The sequence below is a fragment of the Crocodylus porosus genome, unplaced genomic scaffold (assembly GCF_001723895.1).
Source record: "Crocodylus porosus isolate Cpor-Errol unplaced genomic scaffold, CroPor_comp1, whole genome shotgun sequence".
NCBI classification, from domain to species: domain Eukaryota; kingdom Metazoa; phylum Chordata; order Crocodylia; family Crocodylidae; genus Crocodylus; species Crocodylus porosus.
In genome coordinates, this window is record NW_017728951.1 from 10,262,493 (window position 1) to 10,279,992 (window position 17,500).

The following is a 17,500-nucleotide window of genomic DNA, read 5'->3' on the forward strand; positions in this document are numbered from 1 at the left end:
GGCCGGGAGGCGGGGCGGCTCTGCTCCCCGCCCCCAGGCAAGTGCCCCCCGCTTCCCGCGGTCCCGGGGGCGCGCCGCGGCCCGGCCCGCGCGACTTGAGCGGGGCCGGGACAGGAGCAGGAGCAGGAGGGGCGGCTCCAGCTGCGCCGCGCGTGGGCCGAGGCGGCTGCTCCCCGTGTCCTCCCCCCGCCGGCGACGTGTCCGCAGGGCCCCGCTCTTCTCCTTCCCCAGCAGCCTCCGTGCCCGCAGGCGTCTAGCGGAGGCTTGTGCGCCCCAACAGCGGTGCCACCCCGCTTGCAAGCGATGTCGCACGCGGCCTGCGGGGACGCACGTTACAGCCGGGACGCGCGCTGCTCCGGAGTAACTCCCGCGAGCTCCTGCCTTTCCCCGCCCGCCTGCCCTCCCCTGCCCCCGCGGACAGGCGCCGAGACGCACCCAGGCTTATTCCAACCCCCGGCTCGATTTCCGAAAGTTTCCCAGGCTTTTCATGGAAAACTTCGTGTGAAAATGCAGCCCGCAGCCAGCCCCAGCTCCCGTAGCCACGGACGGGTGGGCGCGGGCGCCTCCGCGTTTCCCCTCTTGCCCGGACTGTGCCCAGAACAACGCCCCCTCCCCCATTAGGGTCCGTGCCTGGGTATTGTGTCCACGTACTGCTCATGCACGCGCGCACAAACACACACTGCCCCGTGTTCACATGGATGCTTTTGCAACACGCTTTCACGCTCGCAGGAGCGGAGGCAGGGCCGGGAGGCGGCCGTTTATCCGCCCCCAAAGGGATGTTTTCCTCCCTCCCCGGCTCTGGATGTTAGGCCCGCGATGCCTGTGGCACGGGCCGGAGCCGAAGCGGACAAGCAGGACAAGCTCCGCGTGGTTAGTCGCAGGGTGCGGGGGCAAAGGCAACCCGCAACGACTGCAGGCCGGGAGCAGGCGGTTCCCAAGGGGGGGGGGGGCGCCGCTGGCCGAGTCCTGCCCCGCTCCCGATGCTTGCTTCTGGGGCTGGAGCAGGTGCGGGGCAGGGTGGTGGACGGCAGCCGGGGCAGTGGCTCCCCCGCGGGTCCCGGGAAGAGATCCGAGACAAAACGTGCCAGTTCTCCGCGCAAATCACCCCCGTGTTCCCGTCACCTCGCACCGCTTCCTCTCGCTTTACATGACATTTCAGGTCGAAAAGCCGCTTCTTTAAACAAAAAACCGCCTGGCAGCGCAGCCCGGCCAGGGCTTGCCCCGCAATGCCGCCAGGCTCGAGCGCGCGGCGCCCTCTGCCGGCAGCACCGTGTTTCTCGGCCCAGCACCCGCATGCGTCCCCACCGGGCGTAGGAGATCAGAAGCAGAAAGGCCCGCTCACACGACGCATCTTAGTCCCGCACGTCTACAACCGGTACAGGGGTTGCAGCAGGAAACAGGAGAGCTGCAGTAGAGCTACCTCCTTCAAGCTAAGTGTCCAACCCCCAGCTCTCCCTATGGCTGAAGAAGGGTGTTTGTGCCCCCAAACTGGCAAAGAACAATTCCCCCAACTATTTTGCTGATCTAACTAAAGAGATCACATTTCCCAAAGAGAGATCTGCTAGAGAGCATCGCTATACCTGAGGAAGCTGATTTCAGCCTAAGTCATTTGATCAGAAGAGGAAGACCCCGCTTTCAGGGGCAGTGATTTGTCTCCTTTTTAAAGAAACAAACAAAACCCTATGCTTGCGCTGGGTGAGATGAGTCGGGTAGGCATCTCCGTCCCTTTGTTAATAACCAGAGTCATCTTGGAAACATGTTATGTTACAAAAAATACAGGCCTCATAGGTGGAGTGCCCAGCCCACTGTGACACATCAGTATAGAAGTCAGATGGTCTTAAATTGGTTTCATAATCTAAATAAATCAAGGCTTTTCAAGAAGCATCATGTGCATTTCTGTGCAATTCTTTTGAAAAGCTTTAATGATACACAGCCATCAGTGATTTATAACTCTGGAACAGGGTATTCCACGAAGAAAAGACACGATGCCGTGCAAGGGGGGAGGGCAGGAATGGTATTTAGTTCTTTTGCAACAGGCATAAAAATTGTGGAAATGGAGGTTGAGAAGTGGGGAATAAGTAGAGAAATAGACAGCCATGCACGTAGGTTGGGGTAAGAAATATGTAGAGAGATATGCATATATAGAATAAGCAGTAGGTATGTAGAGGGATACACCTCTTTGTAAAGTATATAAGGGAATACATCCTGCTTTACACTCTAAATGTGAAACAACATTGTACGAGGATAAGGGAAGAGAAATATTTCATTTTAAAAGGAATTAAATCAAATTCTGCATCAATTTTGCCATTACACTGAATCTATCAATCCAATGTAGGAGATCCCCATAGTCTGTGCCTGCTCTTACTGACGCATGCCTTGAAAACAGTAACTGTCCAGTTTGTGAGCTGCCAAGCAGCCAAGAAACTGACCACACCTTCTCTCAGAGCATCAAGATATTATAATGATAGACACATTAACAGTGATGCTAAATTAAAGCAGATATTTAAAAATAGGAAGGCTAGAGATAGGTTAGCTTTTGAGGAGTGCCTTTCCAGTGGATGAAGCAGTAGGACTTCTCACTTGAATTTCTCATCAAGACGTAGGGCAATGGTTTGCTGATGGGCCTGAGCTGAAGTCACTATTTAAGCTGCCAGAATCAGATTTTGGTCTCTGAATTTCCCATGGCACTTGGACATAAAATATTACCTATATTTTTGGGTCATGGTTGAAATAATTGCATACATGGCAACACAGATATCCCCTCCTTGCACTTTAGATTGCTACAACAATTTGGTGGTCAGATCAGAACTGAATCACTAATTGGGATTAGCCTCCCAAAGGAAAAAAGGAAGTGTTCAATCCATTGGACTCAAATGGGCTTCAGGATGGGATTTCTTTCCTTTATTACATGCATTTTAAGAGCCATTCTGTACAACTCCAAGCCTCCTTCTTCTGCTTATGGAAAGTAAATGGAATAAATGCACCGAAACTTCCTTATCCAATAGAGAGCTGTCTAGCAACATGAGTTTTTAACATCTTTCCCTTGAATCAAAAGTTTTAAGTCAGGGACTTCTTGAGGATTGGGGCTTATACATCTATGAATAGATGTACTTGTCAGTGAATGTCATATATTCATTTGCAACAGATATACCCTTAAACATCCATTTTTCACTGTATATACCTTCTTCAGAACATGATCAACAATATAATGAATCAGAATAGAAACTGCTTATAAAGAGCGTTGCAATAAATATTGCTTAGGTATATTGTATTCCCAGGCTATATGATTGTAATAGTCATGATAAAGCTACCAGAACTGAAAGTAAATCATATGCATCTATTTTAGAGTTTTGTACTGTGACCTATCACATCTCTCTGAAAATCTTCCACATTAATTAACAATGAAGACCCTAGTGGAAACATATATTATGTTTCCCAGTTACTTATGGAATAGATTTATAGCTGGGTGCCCAGTTATTATTTTCCCAATTTAGAAATTCCTTTGCAGAGCTCAAAACTGGTAAGCCTGGATAGAAGTAATCAGAGAAGTAGAAGGAGTTTCAGCACTTGGGTCTTAGTAATTTATAAAATTTTTCCATTACCAAGAGCATCTTTTTCACTTAAAATCAACTGGAAGAGAAACAGAGGGAGAAGGAGAGAAAGAGAAAAATGTTGCCCCCATCACAACAGCTATAGGGACTGGGGAACTCATTTGGTACATGGTAGGCCCATATTCAAATCCCTGCTCTGTTGGAAGGCTCTTCAGTGAAAGGCCCAAGTGTTGAGTCCTTAAAGAAGGTACCTCTTCAGAAAAGGCCATATTAAATGTATCTATCTCATCTTAGTCAAGTTTACTCTATCAGTTATTGCTGATAATAGTATTATACTATTAGCTTTTCTATTTTCCATCGAGCCTTCTAGGGTGGAAGAGTGAGGAAAAAAAACCCCGTTGGTGCATTATGAAAACCTCCATTCTACAATCTTTTTTACTCTTACATAAGGAAAAGGGGGGGGGGGGAAAGACAATAATTTTCCTCTTTTCATGCTTCTGATATAACAAAGAACACACCATTATCATTTTTATCTCCTCCAGAGCAGTGTCTGAACTATGGGCCAGATTCTCAGCTGGTGTCAATTGGCATAGCTACATGACCCATTTGATATGGCTGCAGACAGGCTGTGCCTCTTATTTTTAGGAAGTCTGTGCATCTAGAAGTGCACTGATATCATTCTGGTTTAAACATATAATAATTATTTCATTAATGTTTCAATTCAGAATTAATTGGCTAATTTACGCATGGATCAATTGTGTAAATGTGATGTTTGTGATAGGTACTTGATGTGATTTAAAGTAATTGTTTGTGTTTAGGGTTTGCCTTTCATTATATTGCAAAGTAATTTATCTGATGATTTATCCCGTCTGAATGCATGCTTTCTTTTTCACAATTTTTTTAAATAAAGAAGCACATTTTTGTCAAGCTGTGGAGTATGCTTGTACCATATGGTTCTAAGAGTAAATATTATATCGTCTTTGCTTCATGATACATCAGTATAAACAGTACTGCTGTTATATATTGGCAATGTGCAGTAAAGCGCTCCTTTTCTGTGGCAGAAAGTAACATGCTTGTGTTTGGAGGTGTTATTCTGTCCAGATCTTTGTATCAGTCTCATCACTGACGTATCTTAATTTTTACCTACATTAAGAGATGTGACAAACATGTCATGTGTATTTCATTCCCTCTCTCTCAAGATCTCCACAGGGAAGAAACCTTGTGTTCAGTGAAGTGTTGGGAGTATCTGCCTGATTAAAAATATATATATTCACAGTCAACAGTAACTTCTAAATTGGGTGCCCATTCATCCTGGTTTGGCTGGGACACTCCAGGATCCCATAGCTCTGTTCCAGCTAGTTGGTCAGAAGTCCTGGGCCAGAGTCTGGTGGGGAGGTGGAGCAGCACGGTTTGCCAGGCAGACAGCTTGGCGGCACTGCTGCTCTTGTGCGGGAACAAGGACATTTCACGTGCAGACGGGGTGGCCCTTGCTCCAGTCTACCCACCTGCAGCAATGATGCCTGCCTGGACACCCCCCTGGTGCATCCTGCTGCTCTACTTTCCTGCTGGACTCTGGCTTGGGTCTTTTGGCCAACTGGCTGGGACCGGGCTATGGTATCTAGGAGTGTCCTGGACATACTGAGATGTATGGTCACCCTACTTATAAAGAACACAAATCTTCATTTTGGTAGCATTAAATGCATGCCCCACCCATTGCAAGCACAGTAGTACAAGAAGGGCAAATTCTGGCTAACAGACGAGGCAAATCCTTTATCTTATACAGAGCATCAGGGGATCATTACTATCCATGCAGAATAGAAAGGAGAAAACCTTTCAGGGTTTCAACCAAATGTAAGTTTCATGGTAATTCAAATTTACCTGTCTCAAAAAGGGGACGGACAGAATCATCTCTGCTGCCGTTAGAACCTGGGACTTTAATCTACCTATATCCCAAGCCTAAAGCTTATACACCAAGCCATCACCTCCAGACTAATGTATGGGTCCTGAGAAAGCATCTCAGCTTATGCCAGCATCAGCAGTGGTAAAAGATGGAAAAAACAAACAGACTTCTGTGTTGCCACAGAGAACTCATTTACTAAAACACACTAGCATATTGGGAGCTTTTGGGGACTTCTCATTTAACCCTTTCCAGAGGGTATCCAGTGGTATCCAGGCATTTTACTTAACTGGAAAAATAATTGATATAATATACGCTCAACAATTTGCGTAGTCAAGACCCTGACAAATGTACATTATCTGTATTCAGCCCAATGAGAACAGAATTGACCCAGTACCCAGTATATGTGCATAGAGATGCTAAATTATCTGCAGTTTTAAGAGTTCCTAAATAATCATTGATTTCAAAGTTGTTACGGCCCATTGAATCAAAAATCAGTTATTTAAAAAGACTCTCACATTAGATTTATATCACGCACCCTGGGAATTTCATAAAAACTGTAATGGATATCAGCTAAATGTTACACTTTCAGAAAAGATCCTGTGATAACTAACACTTTCCCCCCCCAAAACTTTGAGATAAAAGGACCCTAAATATAGTAACCACCACTACAAAAATTATTTATGACTCTGCAAAATAAAACAATTGTATTTGTATAGTAACTTCTATGCAGGGAAGTCATTGGGCTTTACAGACATAAGGCCTTTATCATGCTTATGTCATAGTGCAGGGAAAAACAACAACTCAGGGGTGGGCCTGTAAAATCCCATTCTCTACAACTAAATTATAAATAGTCTTCATTTGCTCATCGCATGCCTTATAACATACACTGCATATTTATATGGCACAGATTGATTTTTGCACACTTTGTACACAAACACACATACGATGTGTATATGACAAAACCATCAATCTCTCTGTGTCTCTGACACATCATCACATACATACATAAAATATTTTTTTCATGTATTTTAATTTAACATTAGGACACCCTGGACGTTCCTTAATAGTAAACTAAAAATTATGTCACAGGTCTGCCCTAAGTCCACACAGGCTTGGAAATGTAGAGCTAAAACTAACCAAGCAGCTGAACAATCCTTAATTTATCACCTTGTGTATGCTGGTCCCAGCAGTCTAGTAGGAGTCTAAAGTAAATATTCACACATCTCCAATGCCTTTTTCACTGTATTACTCAAACATAACACTTAACATTTGTTGCTAATATCTTACTCACAAGCTTTATTGCAAATAGTCATCAGAGCAGTCCATTAAGAGAAAGGTTAGTTTTTCTGGGCAGTGCCTTCATGCTGGGGAGGGATACGATAAAGAAAAACCTTACTCATCTCTGATTAAGAACCAGTGTTAACAAGACAAAAAGAAGGCACTGATTATTTAGTTATAGCATGGCACATTATTTTGTTGCTATGGCTGATTTTATAATTCACATAAATTGATCAAGAATTGCAGAATCCCGCTCAACATTTCTGGATGTCATTGGTAATGTGCTTCACAGTCATAAGTAAGTTTTTAAATAATAATATATTGATCAGAGTGTGTCGCTGCAGTATAATTCAGATAACATTATTGACAAGTAGCTCTGAATTTTCAGGTGACAAATATAAAGGATCAGTAAATCATGAGTAGAAGGTTTATGCAGTAATAGTTTGAAGGGAAACCTGAGCTGTGACTGTCTGAGGAAAGGCCGGCCACCCAATTTGGTACATAAATAGTCAGCTCAGTGACTTCTCCTGCGTTCCACAGGGCGATAGCAAGGTTTCAGTAAAACAGCCTGCTCCCCCCGCTGAGCCAGACACTGCCATGTCTGCCTTAGGAATTGAACATGCACCATTGAAGTCAACTGCAAACTCCCATTAGTTTGGGGTACAGAGAAACCGGTCCTCTTCTGTGCTGCCTCCTTGGCCTACAGTTTCTCAGCCTTCCTCAAGAAACATGTGAATGACGCTTGCCTCACTTTCAGCACCTTGGACATGGGTGCTTCAACTCCAACCTCTCTTGCGTGCTTGAATTCATTCATACACAAGTATGCACTGGCAAAAACAAACTAGAGATCATTCATGGTATAAACTGCTAGTCCATCTTCAACACAAAATACATCCAATAACTTATTTTTGGAACTGAAGGAAATTTCAGACATAAAAATTCAACCCAGTGTACACAACGGAGCAATCCTTCAAAGAGCAGAATTTTGTCCAGGAGGTCATACTTTGCTGTCTTTGGGTCCAATACTATAACATTTATACTCACAGAGCTGTCACTGACTTCAGCAGGAGTCAGGCATGTATAAACTTTGAAATCACATGTCCTGAATGAGAGAATTTCAAGAATTACACTTGTGTTCTGAGAATTTCCTAAAGGAGACATGGGAAATGTTTCCCTTTCCCACAGAGTTGGCTTACTGCCCTGTTTACTCTCCAGATGGCATTTTTTGGTACCTCTTAGAGAGATCTATCAAAGTTTTTACAGTATGTGTAACTTCAAGGAGATGGAAAAGACATCGACACTATTAATTGTTTAATAAATACTGTCAGATAAGATATGCTTTTTATTTCCTTGGGTTAAGCCTTGTTATTGAAAAACCAATAACTTGCCATTTGTTTATACTTTTCTTGGCATACAAGCCAGATATATTATAGCAAGTGAAGCTAATAAAAGGTTACAGGCAGCATTCTTCTCACTCAACTTTCAGGCTTGGCCTCTTTTTCGAAAGAAAACTGTAATTTATTTTTAGAACATTATAACCATTTCATCGGGCTGTAAAAATGTAGAAAGCACCACTATTTACAAAGGACCAGACTGTAGCCATCCTTAATCCTAGGGGAAGCAGTTACCCATGTGAATAATCCCATTGACTTCAGTGAGACTACTTGCATAAAACTAAGGTGATAGCCCTAAAAGATGCTCTATCTATTACAAATGAGTAGAGGAACAGGACATTAGCTAGTAGGTTATAAGTTATGTTCTCCTTGAACAAACCTTCCTTCACTTACCAGTGCTACTGAAGTCAAAGGACTTGTCATCTAAACTGTACCATTCAAATCACCAGAGTTCCTTGTGGAATAAAGCTTATTCAGTGTGACTAAGTGTATCAGAGTCTGACCCCAAAAAGTTGTGCATGACTCATCAACTGAAAGAAAGGAAACGTTGCTCAAAATCCAAGTTTGTCCCTTGATCAAAACTCTCTTGAAATCAATGGGAATCTGTCCAATTATTACAGTGGATGGTAAATCTGTTCCTTTGTGTACAGGCAATGGCAGGATATATCCTAAAGTTAACTTCTCTTCTTTACAAGTGCTTCTCTCACAAATAATGCGGTTCTCAAATCTATGATTCAACCTAAGCTGCTTTTGCTCATTTGGTTTCACTTTTCAAAGTACTTTTGTAGGGCTCCATCTGGTGTTAAAAGTAAAAAAATACTACAGCTTGCACTATGCTTGCCAACATTTGAAATAATAGTTTCAGCTTTATCTTGCCCATTTCACATAATTTTATTACAATGGGAAAATATATGATGCTGTAAAAGTTGAGATCTTGAATGCACTAAAGGCAAGAGAGGAAAAAAAAAAGAAAGTTGTTGCTATTTAAAATTAATAGAAATAGCAGCAAGATTTATGTGCGTCAATCAGTTAAAGCTAATTCCACTGCAGTCTTGCAAGATGACTGCAAGATGCACAGAAGTCCCAAATTTAAGCATAGAAAGAAGCTCGCATTCCACATACAGAATATGTGCCGAATATCTACTTATGTCCTAATTCTACACACTCTTGTGCCTGGGCAGACACCCGTCACTGGAATGGGGCTCTCAGCACTCAGAAGGTCTGCTCATGTAGAATACCTTGCAGAATGACAGTCTAAGGGTAAAATACATTGCTGTGCAGAGGACCCACACAAGGGCATCAGCTAATGAGCCTCTTGTTACTTGCTTCCCGATCAGTAGCTGAGGAAGGTCAACCAGTTTTACTATCTTGACTAGAGGCAAGGCTTTTTGTGGGTGACATGCTTTACTGGACCTACTGCATAGTTGGGCTAGACTTAGACAAGCTTTTGAACACAAAACATTCTTCACTGAGTGTGAAGGGAGAAGCCGGTGCAGGGATGATTTAAAAGAGTATCTTGACTGTTTACTTTATCCATTCACTGTTGCTTTAATTGCTTTTAGAGTAAATCAGACACATTTACTTAATATGTATTGTGTTCAGTTATTTTCTAGGACATGTTGCGGAAGAACTGAGAAGGGATTAATGATAGTTTGGCTGCCCTGAGGCCTCCTGAGATGTATGAAAAGTGTGAAGAGGAAAAACACTAGAGATGAGGTAGTGATTGAGGCAAAAGGACAACGGGTTTCAAAACCAACTGGCAATCTGATAATCCTGCTTCTGACTCCCATGCAATATAAATGATGTGGGCATGATCGGTATACCTTGCAGACTGATTAGGCCTGGTTTTCAGTCTGTCTTTCCTAAACCCCAGAACTTTGGAAAAATCAGGCTCATTATCTGATGTACATTGACAGCTGTGCCTTTGGAAATTTAGCTCTGATATAATAGGATCACAGAAAAGTAGGGTTGGACAGGACCTCACAAGATCATCTAGCCCAGCCTCTGCTCAAGGCAGGGTCTTCCCTGACTGAACCATCCCAGACAAATGCCTTTCAAACTGCTCGTGGAAATTTCCAAGGGTGGAGATTCCACATTTTGTCTAGGTAGCCTGTTCCAATGCTTGACCTCCACCCCACAGTCAGAAAGTTCCTCCTAATCTCCAACCTAAATTTCTCTTGCTGCAACTTGAAGCCATTGCTTCTAATCCTGCTCCCCCAGCCACAGAGAAAAGCTCATTTTCATCCTACCTCAAACAGGTACTACCTTTGTAGCATCACTATGAGGAAGAAGATTAAAAACACCCAACTAACTTCAGTGGGTTCAAGAGTTCATAAAGGAATAGCTGATACAGCCATCCAAAAACAGAGCCTTCTGTAGTCTTTTCTACCTTACTCCCAATAATGGGGAAAGAAACACCATTAAAACAACTGACATCAGGTTATAAATACCCATGATAATGGAAGGCTTGTATATAATATGCCAGTGAGAATTCCTTTTTATCTGTCAGTGTAGAGACAACTATTGACAAATAGAGATCCCATTGTAAAAGCATTTATCTTATCAGTCATATTCTAGGGAAAACAAATGTATGCAATTAATTACAAGCCTAATCCTGCAATAGCCCTTGCTAATCACTACAACTGCAAAAAGTTTTAACTGGTTAAATCTAATCTAAAATACTTAAACACAATTCCATTTACCTGGGACACATTTGTTTGCCTTTCCTCCCTGCCACCAATTTAAATGACTCAGAATTAACTGACAGCCTCTCCCATTCACGGTATCTCCATGCCCATCCTCCCACTGAGGCTGCAATTTCAATTTTGCACTATTACATTTTCATGGTGGCAGATTGTTATGTCAGTTGGCAGGATTATGAGTCATCATGTACTGTAGGAAGTAATGATAATCCAAAAAAGCAAATGGAGATGGGTAGTGAAGGAGAAATCACTTATGCAAATAGAAATATTTTCAATAATGATCAACAGTGTGAGAAGGAATATAGAAAAATTACATTATACAGATGAGCCTCATTTTTAAAATATTCCCTAAGTGCTCGAGATCTTCCCGTCCTCATTTTTTCCCTTTAAACTCTGTCATTTGTACAGCCTATTAACCTTTAACTTTATGACTATCCTAACGTGAAATACTGGCAGCATTTAAGTCTGAGAATACTAGAGCCCTACCTTCTTGGTTAGCAACAGAGGTGAAGCACTTTCTTTTAAATCAGTCATTTTTAATATCAGTCATATACACACAGCATCAGGAAGACTATTTTTAGACTCACATGCTGATGTTATTTATAATAAATGCTTTACTGATTCCAGCCATCTTCCTTCAGCAGAGTTAGTACTTTACCTCCACCCCCCCCACTGTAACCTTATATTTCTATTTAACTATAATAAAGTAAATCAAATTAAATCACCTGCTTAATAAAACACCCTCTCTTTTTTTTCTTAAAAGATGACACATTATTCCTTATTTGTATTATTCTGGAGCCTCCAGTCAAAACCAGGCCCCCTTATGCCAGGAAGTATACGCACAGAGTAAGAAAACATCCTTGCTTTGAAAAGTTTACAAATACATGGGCAATAGAAACAAAGCATAGGGGAAAGCAAGAGAGGTAGTGACTTAGCAAAGATCACCCAAGGTCAGCGGAAGAGCCGGGAGTAAAACCTAGGTTGCTCCAGTATAAATCCAGCATCATATCCATTAGACCGCACTGTCTCATCTACTGACAATGCTTTAATGTGGCCTTAAGCCAAGAGGTTTCCCATCATAAAGCAAAGTAAGTAAAAGAGCCTTTCCTATTCCCAGGCTAGTGCTAGAGATGGCTCTGAGCAACAAAATTCTGATCTAGATTTTAGTTATCTTGAGACTGAAAAATACATAATCTCTCTGCCTTCTGCCGCTCTACTGCCTCCCAGATGTTTGTGTCTGGATCCAATCCTGAATTTCAGCCAAACTGACACAGTCAGATCTGTAGAGTCTGCACTCCAGATCTTGAAAACTAACATCTAGCATTTCCAACCACTCAAGTTGGTTCCACCTGCTGGCCCTCCACGACAGCATCATAACATGGGTAAACAGTTTGTGGGATATCAGATTGCAAATACACTTTTCTTTCTTTAGCAGTTGGTGTGGGAATGGGATGATGCTTGGTCAAAGAACACACTTGAGCCGCCTGTTTTAAGACACTGCCAATTATAATTGCTGCAGAGAGCTTTGCTGATTATTGCTAATCATAACAACTGTAGAGATTTTCCAGGGCTTGGGATGGGAACTTCAATTAGTTTGTTCTTTATAAATCTGAAATAGGTATATGCAGGTCTCCAGTCCCCATGTGCTATGGACAAGTGTGGAAAAGCTATTGGATCCTTTTGATTCCGTAAAAGCTAATGCTTTTATTCTAGAAACAGCCTGCTCTATGGGAAAAAAAGGAGATGCTTCATCACTCTTAGATCTCAACAAAGAAACTCTGGAGACAGCCTTCAAAATACCTGCTCTTATAGAAGTCACTGGGCCATTTAATTGTAATTGAAATGAGAGCAAAATCTGCCTATGAGCTAGAGCAATACTTTGCTCAACAGGTAACTTCTCAGTGCAAGGCTGGAAGAACTGAGTTTGTGTCCATCCTGCAGTTCTTAACCAGGAACAATTACCACTCAGTGATGGTGCCATCAAAGCACAGAACTGCCAGATAATATATTTCATTCTGTATAAAGTCTGCTCTCCTTTTGTTCCTGTCAACTTCTGCTACCTTTTGAGGAGCTAGTTGTTGGGCAGCGACCTCATAACATTAACAGTGACTTCATGCAGGCCTCTGCCTCTTCCAACCTTGACCTGGCCCTCAAACAATTTGTCCTCATGTAAAGAATAGACCAAAAAAAAAACCCCCAAAAGAATAGACAAAAACTGAAGAATAACATCCTGTGGCACCGAGCATTGGATGCCTGGAAGGTGCTGCAAGGTATGTGGCTGTTCACAAAGTTGGTGTTTGTCAGTGGGGAGGTTTACAAATATGGCTAATTACTGAACTTAGAAAATGAGCAATTCCTAAAGTAGTTAATATACCAATTCTGAATCACTTCAGTCAGGTTGTGCCTTGCACTGCTCAATACAGAAGGGAGTAGGAGCACTGGAAGAGCCCCTTCCTCTGTGCAGCTGGGTACATGGCTTAGGTACAACTCCCTGGGAAGCACAGAGGATGCTCATATACTAGTGCTGATGCTAATGGTAACTGCTGAGCAAAAAAGCTCTACCTCCCTCTCTTCTCCTCTCCTTCCAAGAGAGCTGGCTGGACTTGGAAGAGGAGCTTATGGTCCAGCCCAGCAGTGCCCAACCTTCGGCATGCATGAAAAAGTGGCACAGGCAGCTTCCTTGTGTGGCACACAGCAGAACAGGGAGAAGACAAGCAGCACAGCAGACAGGGAAGGAAGCAGAAAGCAGAGCAGCACATCTGGCAGAGGGATCAGAGAGATGCTGGAGGACAGTGCAAGGTTAGGCTGTGGCATGCCTGTCCTAAAAAAGGATGCCTCCACACTGGTCCAGCTTTCTCTTTTACTGATTGCTAATGCTGCTCACCCTTTCCACACACCTCCAAATTAAAAATAAAGAATCAAGCCCTTCACTTTAGTTGAGGATTATGCTTTTATCTATTTGAGGTATTTGCCCTGCAAGTACCCTGCTTCCTAAAATTCATTTAGTACCTAAACAATTCTGCCCACTCAGTCACACAGTGGTAACAAATAAGCCCAGCCCCAAAGCAGCCCTTCTCAAAGCACCCTCCTTGGAAACTACCTATTCCCAGATAACTCTTACCTATGGGAGAACTGCCCTCTTATGAGAACACTTTCCCCCAGCATGCCTTGCTGGAGGCTGGCACTTTAAAGCTGGTAGAACCAAGCAGCTGTAGTGCTAAAGGGAGTAATTTACATTTGGTAACTGCTGGCTGTATCCTCATTTCCAGCTGTTAAGTACCTAATATGTTTTCTCTTTCTTATTGATGAAGAGGTGACACATTCTTAAAATATGTATGTATCCTGAAATATGGGTGTGTACATTTTCTACAGGTTTCTACTGGACTGTGAATACAGAAATATTCTGCTAAGTACAGAATGCATATTTATAAATAGGATATATCAGGTATATTTTTCAGCTATAAGAGTCGAGACCAGATGCGACTAGGAAGTATCGAATCAATACTTTGGCCTGATAGTTACTTCTATCTGTTCTCTGTTGGTATAATTCTATTTACTTCAGTGAAGTTGCTCCAGATTTATATACTGACAGAGCAGATTTAGTCATATAGTATTTTACCATACAGAGTCCTAGTAGGTGGGTAATAGCACGCTGTGGTGGAATATGAATGGTAGGACTCCCCCCACCCACTGACTTTACTAAAGTAATGGCTGACAAAACACAAGGATATTCAAAACTATATCAAAGATACACACAAGAAAATGAATATGTCACTGTTCATAAACACTGTGATCAAGGTGATGGTATTTGGATCTACACTGAAGTTTGTATTTGTAGATAAACTTGCTCTGAGGTTTCCATTTGAGTTTGATGATATTTCACTCAAGTAGATTTATTTTCTGAAATGAATTCCCAAGCAGCGCCAATTAAAATAATGAGAACCTCATGAGATCACTTATTCCATTGAGAATTCTGGTGAATCTGAGATATACTCAGAAAGCTGGGTTCTTTCTGGTTTGCATCTGCCCCAGAACTATAACTTTTTGGATATGCAGGTCCAACTACAAATCATAACTTGAATGTCTGAAATTGAGTCAGGGCTTCAGCCTGGCTGTCTTGGCCCTGGAGCAAAGCTAGTTAGCACGAACAAGAGAAAAATCAATATATAAACCATTTTAAGGTTTTAATCAAACCCAACTAAGCAAGAAAAATGCAGAACGAAGGCTGCCATTTCCTCCTGAGCTGGGCCTTGTATATTTGATGCTCAAGAGCTCTGGTCCTTCCCCTCTACTCGACAAAGTTATATAGGATCTGGGACCTTGTTCACTCATGTACGTGAATGGAAATTAAGCACGTAGCTTGCTCAGGTGCTCCTTATGTGTGTGTGTATATCTTTGGGTGCCTAAATACCTTTGGATCTGGCTTTAAGTACATGCTTCATTTGGATAGGCTTTTAAGTCCCACTGATTTTAATGTGACATATTTAAAATTTAGTGTATATTCCAAGTGTTCTGTGGACTAGCAAAAGATTTAAGACTATGCTTGACTTTCTTGGTCAACTGGGGTAAGGCTACTAGGCACAAGAGTGACTCGAGGACATGTTGGTAGCCCTAAACTTAAAATCAGACTGTCCAAGATTTTTGTGCCATTCTGAAACTAGTTATATTCTTCTAAATGGAAGGGAATAATAAATGGATTGGGAAAGGAAGCTGTGCAAGCTTCTAGTTCATTTAGCTCCTGTTTTCAGTGTTATTTCATTTTTAACATTTACCTAAAGTTTTCATCTTCCCAAGTCCTATTTTATGGTTAGTATAAGGCCAGCCTGAAAGATAATATATTGTGACTGTTATATTATTTATTTCAAAGCCAAGTTATTGATTATTGCATGCTGAAAATGACAAATGGCATCTGAGAAAGGCACGGTCAGCGAGTTCTATTAAAGAAATGATAGTATTGCTCATGGATTGTTAAAAGGTTCAGTTTAGGTACTTTATAGGTTTATATCCATCACTATTTAATGACCAAATGATGAAAAATATGAGTCACGGGAACAATTTCTTTCTGTTGGAGTTTTATGTTTAAGCAGTTAGCAAAATAAGAGAGACTTTTTTTGTGCAAAAGGTGTATGCATCTAGATAATGCAGACTAAAATAATTAGCAGTGGTGCTTCTAAAGGTATTTTAATATATAATAATTATCCTGTGACTGTACTGTAAACATGTAGGTAAACATAAACACCCAATCTGCACAGGTTTAGAAGAAGTGCTGCTATATCAAGCTAATCCCTCATGTCATCTCTTGTGTTTGGCCCATAGACACTTATGGGAGAAGTGGATGCTATCAGCAAGGCAGGCTATTTCTACAGTACACATGAATGCACCAGGCAGCACAGTCAACTAAGGGATCAGCCTATGCACCAGGAGCCTGATCCAAAGCTCATTCAAATCAACAGAAAACTCTCCTTTGAGTCAGTGGGCTTTGGGGCAAAATCCAATTCCCCACAGGATGCTAACCCAATGCCAGGGGGCAGATGCATTCCCCCACATAAACCATGTGTTTATTACCATTCATAGCAAGCTTTGGCCAACTGAGGCTAGCTGCTGTGGTTCAGAGGAACAACCACCACTGGTCCTCTCTCTGTGGGATCTTGTTCTGCTCCTGTAGCAGCTGTGCACCCCTTGGCAGGGAAGATCCTCTGCATTTTTTACTCCCTTTTGCTGCATTAGCTTGGATAGGATTGGTTCTACTTTCTACATGTTCTTAATTCCTGGAGGTTTAGCTGTAACAGAACCCAAGCATTTTGTTTTTCACAGATTGGAGAGGGTAGCTTTTCTCTCTCTCTCACTCTATTAGAGTGTTAAAACCACTTTCCTCATGAAAGCTTGTAACCTCTGCTTCCCAAATGATAGCTATCAGAGAGAGTTGCTAATAATGCTCCTGCCTGTGCTGAGAAACTCCATTTAATCATTATCAGCAATGTTGGTAAATATGAAACACCACCTGATTGGACAAGAGTGATAAAGCTCCCATGCCGGAGCGAATGAAGAGCGCAGCTGTAGTGTTTGCCACGGTGAATTGTAGCTGCAAGACCTGGAATCTGGCCTAAAGAGCTGATATAAATCCAGGAAAATAAATCCTTCACTATCGCCCATGGTCTCATGCTGCCTTAACTCAACTCTTTTACCTAATCTCTGACCTTTCTTTGTCATTTTTCATATTGTCCCAGGTAAAATTCAGGGTGCTCTTTAGCAGGAGGCTGAGCTGAGGGCCATAATGAACTTATACTTCATCCTGCGGGAGAGAAACTGGGCCGGGCCCTGGTACACTAGTGAGAACCTTTGCAGAGTCAGGCAATGCTCTGTATTTAATTTTATAGACACCGCGACATTAATCTAATGGGTGGCTGACTGGTTCTCATCAAATGTGTGGCTGACTGATCGGCATTTAAACTGCCCTCAGAGAGCAGCAGGGGTAGAAAGCGGGTTTCCTCCTCCTTTGTGCTTCAAGTGAATCTTTATTAGTTGCAGCATTTGTAGGGGTTTATCCACTCTTTAGTACCATGCAAGATGACAACTCTCTCCCTTTCATTCACAATACTTTATTCACCCTCAAAGTAAATAAAGCTTGTCTCCATGTGTCCGGGGTTCAAAGCATTACAAATTCAAAAGTCAGGC

General features: G+C 42.2%; 1 protein-coding gene across 1 annotated transcript in view; it reads right to left on the reverse strand.

The window, feature by feature from the left end:
- The window catches only part of HMX3 (H6 family homeobox 3), a 2,887-nt gene extending 1,592 nt beyond the window's left edge, over nucleotides 1-1,295 (reverse strand). The window contains exon 1 of the mRNA XM_019555458.1: nucleotides 1,148-1,295. Within this exon, the coding sequence (XP_019411003.1) occupies nucleotides 1,148-1,295 (148 nt within the window). The remainder of the gene's footprint in view (nucleotides 1-1,147) is intronic.
- Between the last annotated feature and the right edge of the window lie 16,205 nt (nucleotides 1,296-17,500).